This window comes from Abramis brama, assembly GCF_963993115.1.
Source record: "Abramis brama genome assembly, chromosome: 20".
NCBI lineage: Eukaryota > Metazoa > Chordata > Actinopteri > Cypriniformes > Leuciscidae > Abramis > Abramis brama.
The window spans coordinates 32,190,959-32,205,958 of NC_139982.1; the positions used below are offsets into that span (position 1 = coordinate 32,190,959).

Sequence of the window (15,000 nt, forward strand, 5' to 3'; positions counted from 1 at the left end):
TATATAACACATATATAAAATTCAAACAGCATTACATTTACATTTTAAATAATATACAATTATTTTTCACATTATGGTAATGAGATTTTTTTATTGCATTATTAGGGTAACATGCTCAATTTTTAAGTATATTAACTTAATAAAACTAAAATTAGACCTCATCTTTTCATCTTTTCCCCTAAAATAATATTTATATAATTTTTTTTTTTTTTTTTTTTTTTTTTTTTTGAGGGATGAGGGTAAAAAATGGTTTGCTCGTGAGATTCACACACGCATTAATTGTAGTAAAGTAGCACTTGTTGATTGCAAACCGGTTCTCATTGTGCCCAGCTGTGCGACGACGGCCAACAATAAACTAAAGAAATATAGTCCACATTGATAGACTGAGGCACAGATACTTCTCCGGGCCGGCTCTCAAAGGCCGCCTCAATGGACACGCTGAAAAAAGATATTACTATTTACTGCCGCTGGCTCTGTTTGGTGTGCAAGTTAAACTTTGGCCGGGAGTCCATTGTCTCCAATGTCTATCATTTAATGGGAACTTTGACATAATGAATGAAGGGGTTCCACCTTCTGTCCAACAGAAAGAGCCCACTCTTATCAGCTCGGCCAATCACAGGCCCCCGTGGAGAGGGCGCTTTGTTTTCTTTGTGTTTTTTAATGAAGTTAACTCACACACACATTGGGAGAAACTCAAGACTACTTCAGAATGATCTCCTGAGACCCAAAGACATGGCTGGATTTCCTCCGAGGCATCCCGGATTTGGGAATTCTGGGAAGTGTTTTCTGATTGACAACCTGTTGCGAAGCAGCTCGTCACCTGAGGCAGGTGTGTGTGTTCCCGCGCGCAAGTGTGTGTCATCAGGGGACCGGATTCCACCAGGTAAGAGCAACACCTGCAACACTGAACGCAAGAAGAAGATATTTAACATCTCAGCGCTCGACTCTAAAGATCCGTGCAGGAAATATTCGTATGCATTTTCCCGTATTCGTCATTCGCCGGCTCTGATTTGTCGAAACGCCTCTCGAAATGCTTGACACAACGTGAGGTCGTATTTATATTTTAACGTGCAAAAATTTGGGACTCAAGGACCTTTACTCTTCACGAGCAGATTTGCATTCTCATACCGTGACAGAAACTTCCACTAGATTAAAGGTTTGTTCACTTGAAATCGTCTACATTTACCCAACAGTATTTAAAGTTAAAACAAACCAACAAAGTCACATTTTTCACTTGTAAACTGAAGAAGAATCACTCATTTATGCACATCATTTGTACATTAATATCAAGATCTTAGGTTTGTAAAAGAAAGTGTTTTATCCTGTAACTGATCACTTTTTTATTTATTTAGTTTTCAATTGTTTTTGGCATTTTGCTTTTCACTTAAATATTTCTTCATTTTGTCATAACTTCTCTTTTATATATATATATATATATATATATATATATATATATATATATATATATATATATATATATATATATATATATATATATATATAAATAATATAAATATACATAAGAGAACATTTATATACGAGTGTGAGTTTTATATATAATACATATTGTATAGTTATACACACACACACACACACACACACACACATATACAGTGTATATGTGTGTGTGTGTGTGTGTGTGTGTGTGTGTGTGTGTGTGTGTATAACAAAAAAAATATATATATATAATTTTATATATAATATATAAATAAGAGAACATATTTATTTATAAAATATTTGGTTTTTCTTTTGTTACAAGTTTTCTTTTACATATATGATATTTAAATATAAAGGGAAATATGTATATATTTTATTTATATATAAAATAGTCTTTATTTTATGTCATATCCTTTTCTTTTATATATATAAACAATATTTATATAGTGTTATATAGTTGTAAATTTACAGTTCTGCGCAGTGGCAAACAATTTTTTTATATTCCATGTATACTTAAATATAACAACATATTTTAATAACATTTGAAAGAAATTATATAGATAAATAATATAATATAAATAATAGTATACCAGATTTAGATTTTTTTTTGTTTAAAGTAGTTTAAAATGAAGTGTACAATATTGTCAACTACACATTTAGAATATTCCGGTTAACTTTATTAATACATTATTATTGTTGAGATGTACATTAAAAGTAATTCATTTGAACAATGCACAAACTTAATTATTTACACTTTCTCTCATTTACTTTTCAAAATCAGATCACTTAAACACGTCATACCGATCATATACTCATTATTTATTAGCTATTTTCACATGATAGAATAATAGTAAAGTTATCAAAGTTATGGGAATGAGATCCATCATGTAAAGCCGTTTATCCTTCACTATCTGCTCCAACTCATGCATTAAAATAAATATATAGATCTACAAAGCTAATTTCAAGCATATTAAAAGATCATGGAAAGCATAAAATCAGTGAAACGTGTCCGAGTGTGTGTGGTGTGTGTTTCCCACTGAAGCTCATGTGGAGCTGAGACTCACGGCTGATGTGAAGCCAGTGTCACTCATCCGTCCTTCTCTCGCTCAGTGTCTGGAGTCGCTCTTCCCTGCTGTTCTGGATCCGGATCTGGGACGACATCTCCTCTGTTCACTAGTAAGAGAAACTGCCTCATCAACACACACACACACACACACACACACTTCTACAAACAGATCATTTTGTGCGTAATGGGCTAATGGCCATAACTAATTCCCCTAAATATCACTGGTATTCATGAGCGTACACACACACGCTCGCTCGCTCCCTCACTCATACACACACACAGACACACTCATTCACTCCCTCACACTCTCTCTCTCACACACACACACACACACTCGCTCTCTCTCTCCCACACATTTATACACAACTGCTCCTCCTCTGCCAAGGTTAGATGAATTTAGAGTTAAAATATGCTCATTCAGTCGCCAGCCAATCAGAAGAGTCTGAGCTACAAACCGCGTTCAAAATCTATTTAGATATTAATATTTAATCATAGAGCAAAGCCAGGAAACACCCAGAAGTTCAGAACACCTGGCGACCACCTAGTTACAACTCAAAACACCATAGGAACAACATAGCAACATAAAGCAAGTACACAGCAACACCCTAGCAACAACCCAAAAACGTGTGCTTGTGAATTCAATGCCATCTTTATCCCTTTACTGAAACATTATTTCTCATTCTGGCTTGGGCTAGTGTGTGTGTGAGAGAGAGAGTGACCGAGTGCCAAAAACCTGGCAAATCCGGATCTGTCAGAAGTGGTGGTTTAAAACAAGCCTCCTGGAAACAGTTTAGCGAATTGACACTAATATTTGACACTTTCCCACCGTGCTCCTCGCGCGCGCGCGCACCCTCTTTTACCCTGTGACCAATTAGCGCATTCAGAGCGACCGCACACACGTGACCCCGCGCGCGATCACACTGACCCGGGATCAGCTACACGGTGACAGTAACACATGAGCGCGCAGCGCGCGGCCGATCTGGGATCAGTCCGGAACACACAATGACCCGCATTCCTTCACAGCGGGTTTTTTGTCCTCGCTAATGAAAAGCTGAGCTCTAAAAGCCAAACCCCGTCCATTCTGCCCGTTTCAGACATGACGCCCTCAATAGAAATGACTTTTATAGACTTTTTTCAGCTCATCTCCCTGTTAAGAGAATCCATCTTTTGAAAGGAAACACTGAGGGATGCCGAGAGGAGAAGATAAAGCCGCGGAATGTCAAACGGACCATTTGTTGTGGGGAAGGCATGGTTGTGTGTGTGTGTGTGTGTGTGTGGGCGGGGTTGAGGGTCAGCTGACCCTTTAATAGGGCGTTTAAGTGGAAAGTATTTAGACTGAAAGGCGAGCAGAGAGTGTGACTAACCCGCTTACTCACGCCGCTGAGGTGGCCCGATGGAGATTTGTCCAACAGATTAAAGCCCCACTGAAGTGCCACCATTGTTCAGTGTGTTTGAGTAATGAGGCGGGGCATATCGAACAGCTCCTCCCCCTTTTTAAAAATAGCCAATAGTTTATCGCAGCTCGGTCAGAGCCGTTGAGCTTCTGAAAGCCGCAGTTTCTTTCTAATCTCTCACCGTTTCTTTCTAATCTCTCACCGTTTCTCTTCCTAAACTGCTGTGACTCAAACTCACTCATGATCGTGTGTCTCTGGACTGAAGCTGCGGCGGTTCGAGGTTGACACTAACCTGAAACCAGACTTCATTTGCCCTTATGGAAGGCATATTTACATGGTCTGAACGTTCCCTATATGTAACCCCTTCGACCAGGTCCTACTCGCCTCGCTCTGTGCGGGCCTTGAACCCGGTCTCCAGTGTGGGAGTCAGGCGCTCTAAAGGAGGCTAAAGACTGTTGAGATCAGAGGAGTGAGGTTTACTCACACAGCGACTACTAGCTGGCCTCCTCTACACATATATATACACACACACACACACACACACACACACACATTCACATACATATATATATATATATATAAATATAAATAAAAAAAACAAATAAAAAAAACATTGTTTGTCTCTCAAGTTTGTCTCTTTTTGTGGACATATTTTTATACTCATTAGCATAGATATAATATATTTCCTGTAAATAGTCAAATTAAAATGAAATAAAAGTAAAATATCCTTAGAAGAGATAAATTATACATACATCCCCTATAGATAGATAGATAGATAGATTAACTAACAACCTACCTACCTAACTAACTAACAACCAAAAACATTATTTGTTAAGGTCATAATTCGTTTTTTCTTTTCTTTTCTTTTTTTGTGGGCATAATTTTATACCCTTAGGATAAATATACATTTCCTGTACAACATAAAATGAAACAAAATTAAACATATATATAAAAAACTAAATAAAATAACCATAGAAGAAATAAACCCAATACATTTCCTATAAATAAATAAACCCATCAAGCTAAGCGTGTTGACGGTGTTGTGTGTGTGTGTGTCCTGCAGGGGGCGTGGGGTCAGTCCTGTGGAGTCCAGCGCTGAGCTCCGGGTCCCGGTCAGGAATCCTGAGGCGAGCCGTGTTCTCCGAGGACCAGAGACGAGAGCTGGAGAAAACCTTCCGCAAGCAGAAGTACATCAGCAAGACGGACCGACACAGACTGGCCACAGACCTCGGCCTGAAGGAGACACAGGTGAGGACACACACACACACACACACACACACACACACAGACCTCGGCCTGAAGGAGACACAGGTGAGGACACACACACACACACACACACACACACACACACACACAGACCTCGGCCTGAAGGAGACACAGGTGAGGACACACACACACACACACACACACACACACACAGACCTCGGCCTGAAGGAGACACAGGTGAGGACACACACACACACACACACACACAGACCTCTGCCTGAAGGAGACACAGGTGAGGACACACACACAGACCTCGGCCTGAAGGAGACACAGGTGAGGACACACACACACACACAAACACACACACACACACACACACACACACACAGACCTCGGCCTGAAGGAGACACAGGTGAGGACACACACACACACACACACACACCTCGGCCTGAAGGAGACACAGGTGAGGACACACACACACACACACAGACCTCGGCCTGAAGGAGACACAGGTGAGGACACACACACACACACACACACACAGACCTCGGCCTGAAGGAGACACAGGTGAGGACACACACACACACAGACCTCGGCCTGAAGGAGACACAGGTGAGAACACAAACTTCTCTCTGCCCTACACACACACACACACTCATAAACAGACACACACACACACACACACACACACAAACACACACACATTAACACACACACATACTCACTCACATAAACAGACACACACACACACACACACACAGACCTCGGCCTGAAGGAGACACAGGTGAGAACACAAACTTCTCTCTGCCCTACACACACACACACTCACAAACAGACACACACTCACAAACAGACACACACGCGCGCGCGCACACATACATTAACACACACACATACTCACTCACATAAACAGACACACGCACACGCTCAACTTCTCTCTGTCCTTCACATCTTATGAAGAATAACTAAAAAAGTGCACTGCAAAACATTATGTTCTCCCTCAGTGTTTCTGTCTTGTTTTCCAGCACAAATATCTAAACGTTCTTAAATCAAGATACATTTACTGGAGAAGCAGAAAGCATGCACAGATATTGTAAAGTGAATTTTAGTGAATCTATTTCTTTGGATGGATTCAGTGTTTGTTTGTTTTTGAGTTTGTACACAGCAGGTCAAACGTTTGGAATAATGAACATTTTTTACTGTATCATATTATACTGATTTCTGAAGGATCATGTGACACTGAAGACTGGAGTAATGATGCTGAACATTCAGCTTTGATCACAGGAATAAATTACACTTTACTGTATATTCACATAGAAAACAGCTGATTTACATTGGAATAATATTTCACAATTTATACTGTATTTTTTAATCAAATGCAGTCTTGCAGAAGAGACTTCTTTCAAAAACGTAAAAATAATAATAATAATTAAAAAAAAAATATTCCAAACTTTTGACCTCTAGAGTAGAAGTAACTGTTATTCTATTAGATGCTTTAAGCTAAATGCGATCTTTACGTCAGGGTTTTTAGCTCACTGTTGTTCACACCCTGTAACTCAATCCAGTTTGAATCCGATTCATGCAGGTGAAGATCTGGTTCCAGAACCGCAGAATGAAGTGGAGGAACTCCCGGGAGAAAGAGAGCGCGTGCACGCGGCCGCACGTGGAGCGACTGGTGCTCTGGAGCCAATCAGAACCAGCGGACACAACACACGTGACACACGCGACACACACTCACCCGTGCACGAGACCCGAGAGCTGCAAAGAGGATTCGTCATGACACACACTCCTCTTCCCTTCAGAGACTCTTGGTGCAAAACCTGGACATTTTACACGTGCGATTTACTATGGAAAAGCCACAAGTTTCGGCAACACTTCACAATAAATGCACTGACTTTGACAATGACCAATACATCCGTTGCAATATTTATTAAACTTTGTTAATGTTAGTTAATAAAACTACATCTGTTAGTTCGTGTCCATTAAAGTCCACATGAAATCAGGGATTTCTTGGAAGTTTTTTGGCTTTTAGTATGAATATGTTAGTCTTGCTGTTATCTATAATAACACAATTCGCATTTAGAAGATAAGCGTTCAAAACTGACTCCAATGTGGATCAAAGCTTTTGATGACATCACTCTGCACTTCAGCTTCTCATCCAATCAAATGCTCTCTAGAATCTGAAGCTCCGCCCCCTACATTATAAACAGACCCTGAAGCTGCGGCTGAAATCAGTCACGTGTTCACACATTTACTGTATTCTACATGGTGAACTGCACATATTTCTCTATATAGGGGATAGGGAAGTGTATGTTGCATTAACTAATGTTATTGTAAAGTGTCACTGAAACAAGACATGAATTTTTACAGGTGCAAAAGTGTTAAAAAACGATAGCAAATGTGAATAATGCAACAGCTCTTTCTCTTAATTTAGTCATTTAGCTTTTTATAAGATGCATTTCAGTTAGGCTAATTATGATAACAAGATAAATTACACCTGACTCATTTTTTAATTTTGCATAAAGTGTACATTGTAAATTCTGAATTACGTTTAGTTGAGAAACTTTACTCTTTAAATAAAACGAGTTGAAACTTTTTCTTGCCTTGATATTTTGACAGTCATTCCTTGATGCAAATCTCTAATTCTCAGTAAATGCGGGTTTCGTGGCTTATTGCTTTAATAAAGAATAGCTTCATCTATAAGATAACAGAAAATGGCTGAAAATAAACCTTTTGCTCCCATTGTAATCAGGAAAGATGTCTACACAAAAACAGCTTTTTATTTTTTATATTCTGCACAGATATATATATATATAATCTTTTTCATTACTGTCATTTTATTGTTTGGTCACAGTGTGAAACTCAGCTATTTTTTTGTGTCACTAGAGGTCAGTGTTTTACAATAAATGTCTTGATGTCAGTCACTGCTGTGGCTTTACCAACATCACTTGATGATTATGCCCTCTATTGAAAGGCCGCCCCTGGTATTCTTGTGTTTCATGAGCTTTAGTCCCATCAGCCACATTAATAACTGATGAGAGCATCACACACACACGCGCGCGCGCACACACACACACACACACACACAAAATGTTTTATGTCATCATATGCATCTCCCATTGGCTTCTATTGTACTGTAATTGAGGCAGTGAGTTAGTGGAGTTAGTGGTGTAATAACACTAGCATAATAGCATAATAATCACTGCACCATTTTCACCTGCTGGAGCAGAACACAGGTGAAAAACCCCACAGACACACTGAAGGAGGAACCCGAGTCACATCTACAGACACGAAGGCCAAAGAGACACTGGACACGTTTCATTTGAGATAAGTAAACACCTAGCAACACCCTAGCAACAGCCTAGCAACCATGCACAACACCCAAACAATCACATAGCAGCAGGTTAGCAACCCCACAAAACACATTTGCAACCACATAACAACACCCTAGCAACAGCCTAGCAACCATTCACAACACCCAAACAATCACATAGCAGCAGGTTAGCAACCCCACAAAACACATTTGCAACCACATAACAACAACCTAGCAACAGCCTAGCAACCATTCACAATACCCAAACAATCACATAGCAGCAGGTTAGCAACCCCACAAAACACATTTGCAACCACATAACAACACCCTAGCAACCATTCACAACACCCAAACAATCACATAGCAGCAGGTTAGCAACCCCACAAAACACATTTGTAACCACATAACAACAACCTAGCAACAGCCTAGCAACCATTCACAACACCGAAACAATCACATAGCAGCAAGTTAGCAACCCCACAAAACACATTTGCAACCACATAACAACAACCTAGCAACAGCCTAGCAACCATTCACAACACCCAAACAATCACATAGCAGCAGGTTAGCAACCCCACAAAACACATTTGTAACCACATAACAACAACCTAGCAACAGCCTAGCAACCATTCACAACACCGAAACAATCACATAGCAGCAAGTTAGCAACCCCACAAAACACATTTGCAACCACATAACAACAACCTAGCAACAGCCTAGCAACCATTCACAACACCCAAACAATCACATAGCAGCAGGTTAGCAACCCCACAAAACCCATTTGCAACCACATAACAACAACCTAGCAACAGCCTAGCAACCATTCACAACACCCAAACAATCACATAGCAGCAGGTTAGCAACCCCACAAAACACATTTGCAACCACATAACAACACCCTAGCAACAGCCTAGCAACCATTCACAACACCGAAACAATCACATAGCAGCAGGTTAGCAACCCCACAAAACACATTTGCAACCACATAACAACAACCTAGCAACAGCCTAGCAACCATTCACAACACCCAAACAATCACATAGCAGCAGGTTAGCAACCCCACAAAACACATTTGCAACCACATAACAACACCCTAGCAACAGCCTAGCAACCATTCACAACACCGAAACAATCACATAGCAGCAGGTTAGCAACCCCACAAAACACATTTGCAACCACATAACAACAACCTAGCAACAGCCTAGCAACCATTCACAACACCCAAACAATCACATAGCAGCAGGTTAGCAACCCCACAAAACACATTTGTAACCACATAACAACAACCTAGCAACTACATAAACCTTCTGCCGTCAGTCTGAAGCTCTGGCTATACGTGAGACCACTTTAAAAACACATTTTGACCCACACTGAACACCATAGCAACTGCTTAGGGAGGCCCTTGTGTTATTTACACATTTGCATTTGACATATTAAGAAGCTGTTCTCATCATATGTTATTGTTTACAGCTTCTCTATGTCATCATGTCACATCAGAAAAACATTCACTCTCCTGACGATTACAAGCCGGGTGACCAAAAATATTAAATCCTCGGGATAAATCCCACCGGAGCAGTTCTATCCAGATGTGTTCTGATATTAGATTGTGTCGAGACCTGGAGCGGATCTGTCAGATTTTATTGGTACTCTGCAAGAAAGCGGCCTGTTGTTGAGCTTTCCTCTTTTATTGTGGGATCTGGTGGGATTAGTTGGGAACGTGATCCGTGTTTCGGGACGGACTCAGTAATGGCTGCCGGGTCTCAGATAACGGGTCACCAGGGCCGGGCAAAGCTCCCGTCCGGAGCCGAAACACTGCTTGACCGCAGGATTTACCGGGTCAGTCTCAGAGAGCTCTCGAGTCCAGCTCTCCTCGTCTGCCGGAGGACAGAGACAACGAGCCTGATCACAATACGGGAACAAAAGACACAATATTAAAAGGAAGACAAATTACTTGATTAAGATATGTAGGCTAAGTTAAATGTATTATTTTCAATAAAATGACTTATATTATAAATATAAATAGTCAATTATTCTATATATAAAAAATAAATAAATGATTATTCTATATAAATGCTAAAATGTAATATATATATATATAGCATTTTTCCTAATTGCATTTGATTTTTTTATTTATATATTTATATATAATAATCATTTTAATTTTAATTTATATTTTATATGCTGTATATATATATATATATATATTAAGTTTTAGTGTTTTTCCTGATTTACAGAAGCCGCATAAAACCCACAATCTGAAAAGAAAATAACAAAATGACCTTTTTAAGTAAATTAAGTAAAAATGTATTATTTTAAATGAAATTAAATGATTTCTAATTATAAATGATAAATCATTATTTAGAAATAAGAATGAATTTCCATAATAATTATAATATTACCCTATTTTTATTTATAATTATAAATGCAAATTATATATATATATATATATATATATATATATATATACAAAAATGTAAATATGAATTATTATGTAGGCCTACATATAAATCATTCGTTTATAATATTAATAATAAATATATATGTAAATTAAATGAAATTATTTAATTAATTTTATATTTTAGGATTGTTATCATTACTTTATCTTATATTTTTCTGGCACAGTTTTCTTATTGATATTTGGATTCATGTGTGGGCGATATAAAACTACTATGAACTACTTTGAAACTGAACAATTGCAGTGAGAGTAATCATAGTGATTGTAGAGATTGATTGTTTTGTGTGTTGAGTTGTGAAAGGTCAGCGGCGGCGTAATGCACTCAGTGTGAAGAAGTTTCTCAGCTCGGACTGTAACGGCTGAAAGAGACTCGGTTCTGTTCTCTTCAAAACTGACCATGAGAGAAGAAATCAATTCCCAGCGTCTCCAGAACGGCTCGCCGGAACGCCAGGATCTGCTCCACACCAGCACCTGATGACTGAAGCAACGCTCACATTACACTCACAGTGGGATCCGGAGAACCGGTGCATTTTAATAAAGAGAAAACAACACTGTTGAGCTATATATACGCAGAAGCGCACACTGGGGACTCTGCACTTACTGGGAATAAGATTAAACCGGGTGTGTGTTTCAGAGACATTTCTAGGTCACACTTTTCTGGATTCAAAACCTGTAGGTTATCATCTTCACCAGCTCAAGGTTACAGCTGGTTTGAGGAAAACATGTCAAACAACTAGTTTAAATCTCTGAACTCAAACAGACACGCATTCATCAGTATATCAGGACAATATCCGGGGAATGTTCAACTGAGATTTTTTAGTGTGTGTTTCAACTTTCAACATAAATAAATAGGCAACAATATGATAATAAATCTGTAGGCTATCATCAATTAGCATACAGTATGTGAAGTATACAGTAAATAAATAAATAAAGTGAACTATATGATAATTAATCTATATCATGGATCATACAGTATGTGAAGTATACAGCAAATTAATCAATAAATAAAATCAACTATATAATAATAAATCTATATCATGAATCGTGTTAGGTATACAGCAAATAAAAAACAAAACAAAAACAACTAACTAACTAAATGAATGAATGAAAAAATAAATATTAAACTATACATTACAGTTTTTTCCAGTTGCTAACACACTAACCTGACATGCACAGCACGATTATTGAAACTGACTCACACAGAGCAAAACCTCTTCTACAAAAGAGTCTAAACACATTTTCTGCTTTACACACATTTTGCAATTCAAAATGGCACTTTTTAAGCATTATCAAAATCAAACTTTTGCATGAAATGGCGCACACTTCATTCACCAACCACACACTGTTGGGCTGTCACGGTGTGGGTTTTGTGTTTTGTTCTTGTCTGTCATGTGTTCCCCTGTCTTTTCATGTTTAGCTGTCTCCCGTTATGTTGATTAGTCTTCCCAGGTGTTTGTTTAGCCACGCCCCTTGTTATCTAGTTTAGCTTCTCTGTCGGTGTATTTAAGCCCTGTGTTTAGTTCAGTCTTTGTCAGTTCTTGTATATGGTTGCACCATGTTGGTTGTTCTGTTCCCTGAGTCTCAGTCCTGAGTTTGTGCTTGTATATGTGAAGTTTTGAGTTTATTTAATAAAAGACTACTGCACGTGGATCCTGCTTCCTCCTCTGCTTCAACCAATACTAACATGGGCGTAATGAAGAGCACTCTCATCTTCAGTATGCTTCGCCATAATACTAAAATAGTTCAGATTGTAGAAAATTCTTCAGATTGTTCACAAGCACAGAAATATTTGCAGATACACACATGCTGTTGAAACATTTATTATTTTATTTTTCACCAAAGAAGTCAGTGCAGCATACGCACAGCAGAAATATTTACACTGGACTGAACAAACATATGATCACAAAAACAGTAAACTGAAAAAGACTGAAGTGTTAACAGTGAAGCGTTGAGGAGTTTGGTCAGGTGACGCATCAGATCATGGAGTGTCATTTTGATTGGCAGTGTTCTGAAATGGCAGTCATGTGACTTTATGTCAGATTGTTGTGTGTTATGCAGAGAACTGTGTTCAGTGTGTATTTGGTACTTACAGTGGAGTACTGTAAATGCTGTTTACTGTACTGTGCTGTAAACATACAGTATGTGCAACCCAGCTCTGCCAGTGTCTGTGGAAAGTTTTACAGTGGGCTGTAGTGCTTCATTTTGCTGGATATATGAGGTATTTTGCAGTTTGGGAGTGTGGTTTTATGAATAGTGTTAAGAATTTTGATAAAACCAGCCTAGTTTGCAAAATTGTGTGTTAGCAATTGAAAAAAATGTAATAAATCTATATCATTAAAACAACATTATGTAAAGACCGAATCAATCAATCAATCCTGAGAAATATTCACTGGAGTAGAAAGTGTGATAACCTCCCCTGTGTATTAAAATGTTTAATTAACTTGTAATGTCTATAAATACAGTTATAGTTCATATAAAGATTAGTCGATATAGAGATATAATAAAAGACTCAGCATATGAGAGATGTTTCATGAGAAATCTGCGAATACATCAGTGTGTTATAGACGTGTTCATCAGCTAACACACATCATCATCTTTCAGATCATCAGAATGTATTGCTACTGCTTATTTAGAGCCGAATATGGACATGTAACAATGTTACTTCACTTTATATTCAAGTACAATTACATCTTTTTAAAACTGCTTACACACATTTACAAAACTTTACACACAAATCCAAGAATTGCACACACTAAATGAAGCACTGCATTCAAAATGTCAAATATTTGACTTGCAAACACCTTTGCCATTATATTATATTTTTTGCTTATATCATATACACACAGTTATTCAACACCTAAAGCTCTTCTTTCACGGACATTTCTGGACAAGACTGAAAGTAATCGGCGGAGAGACGTTGAAAAATTCACGGTAACACGAAAGCAAGATTGAAACCAAACTATTTTTTTTTTTTACTGTAAGCATTTGTGGTTGTGAATACAGTATTACACAGTCCGAAAGACCTATAACTCGACCTTTGACCTTTTATAGGCCTGTTCTACAGTTTTTTTCAATTGCTTACACACTAAAATTAAAACTTTCCCACAATTAGCGAAACCTTACACTCAAGGAGCAAAACACAAGGCTAGATTTGCACAACTGTAAGCACATTGTCAGCTTCACACTTTTTGCAAAACATTACACACAGTGATTTGCAAAACACTAAACACACTTGTATGCATTTGACACAGAAATTTATCATGATGTAATTTCCTTGCAAAGCAAAGGCTTTCAAATGAACACACCCATGAACCAATTGGTTAAACACAGCCACCAGGTACACACACACACTGGTGCTTAATTGTAGACACACCAATCAGGTTTTAGCACTATAAAAAGGCAACAGGTAAATTCCTTACACTGTACATTTCAACAAAAATGTACAGTGTCAGAGGAAGAGGGAGGGTGCGGATGAGAGGGGGAATCCGGAGAGAACAGGGTGGAGGGAGAGGGAGAGGGAGAGGGAGAGGGAGAGGGAGAGGGAGAGGGAGAGGGAGAGGGAGAGGGAGAGGGAGAGGGAGAGGGAGAGAACAGGGTGGAGGGAGAGGGAGAGGGAGAGGGAGAGGGAGAGGGAGAGGGAGAGGGAGAGGGAGAGGGAGAGGGAGAGGGAGAGGGAGAAGGAGAAGGAGAGGGAGAGGGAGAGGGAGAGGGAGAGGGAAAGGGAGAGAACAGGGTGGAGGGAGAGGGAGAGGGAGAGGGAGAGGCAGAGGGAGAGGGAGAGGGAGAGGGAGAGGGAGAGGGAGAGGGAGAGGGAGAGGGAGAGGGAAAGGGAGAGAACAGGGTGGAGGGAGAGGGAGAGGGAGAGGCAGAGGGAGAGGGAGAGGGAGAGGGAGAGGGAGAGGGAGAGGGAGAGGGAGAGGGAGAGGGAGAGGGAGAAGGAGAGGGAGAGGGAAAGGGAGAGGGAGAAGGAGAGGGAGAGGGAGAGGGAGAGGGAGAGGGAGAGGGAGAGGGAGAGGGAGAGGGAGAAGGAGAAGGAGAGGGAGAGGGAGAGGGAGAGGGAGAGGGAGAGGGAGAGGGAGAAGGAGAAGGAGAGGGAGAGGGAGAGGGAGAGGGAGAGGGAGAGGGAGAG

General features: G+C 39.5%; 1 protein-coding gene across 1 annotated transcript; it reads left to right on the forward strand.

The window, feature by feature from the left end:
- The first annotated feature begins 246 nt into the window (after positions 1-246).
- dbx2 (developing brain homeobox 2) lies at positions 247-7,657 on the forward strand. Its single transcript, XM_084095982.1, has 4 exons — positions 247-883; positions 2,548-2,613; positions 4,961-5,145; positions 6,689-7,657. Exons 1-4 carry the CDS (start codon positions 556-558, stop codon positions 6,881-6,883), a joined length of 774 nt encoding a protein of 257 aa, XP_083952108.1. The 5' UTR covers positions 247-555; the 3' UTR covers positions 6,884-7,657.
- Positions 7,658-15,000: the final 7,343 nt, after the last annotated feature.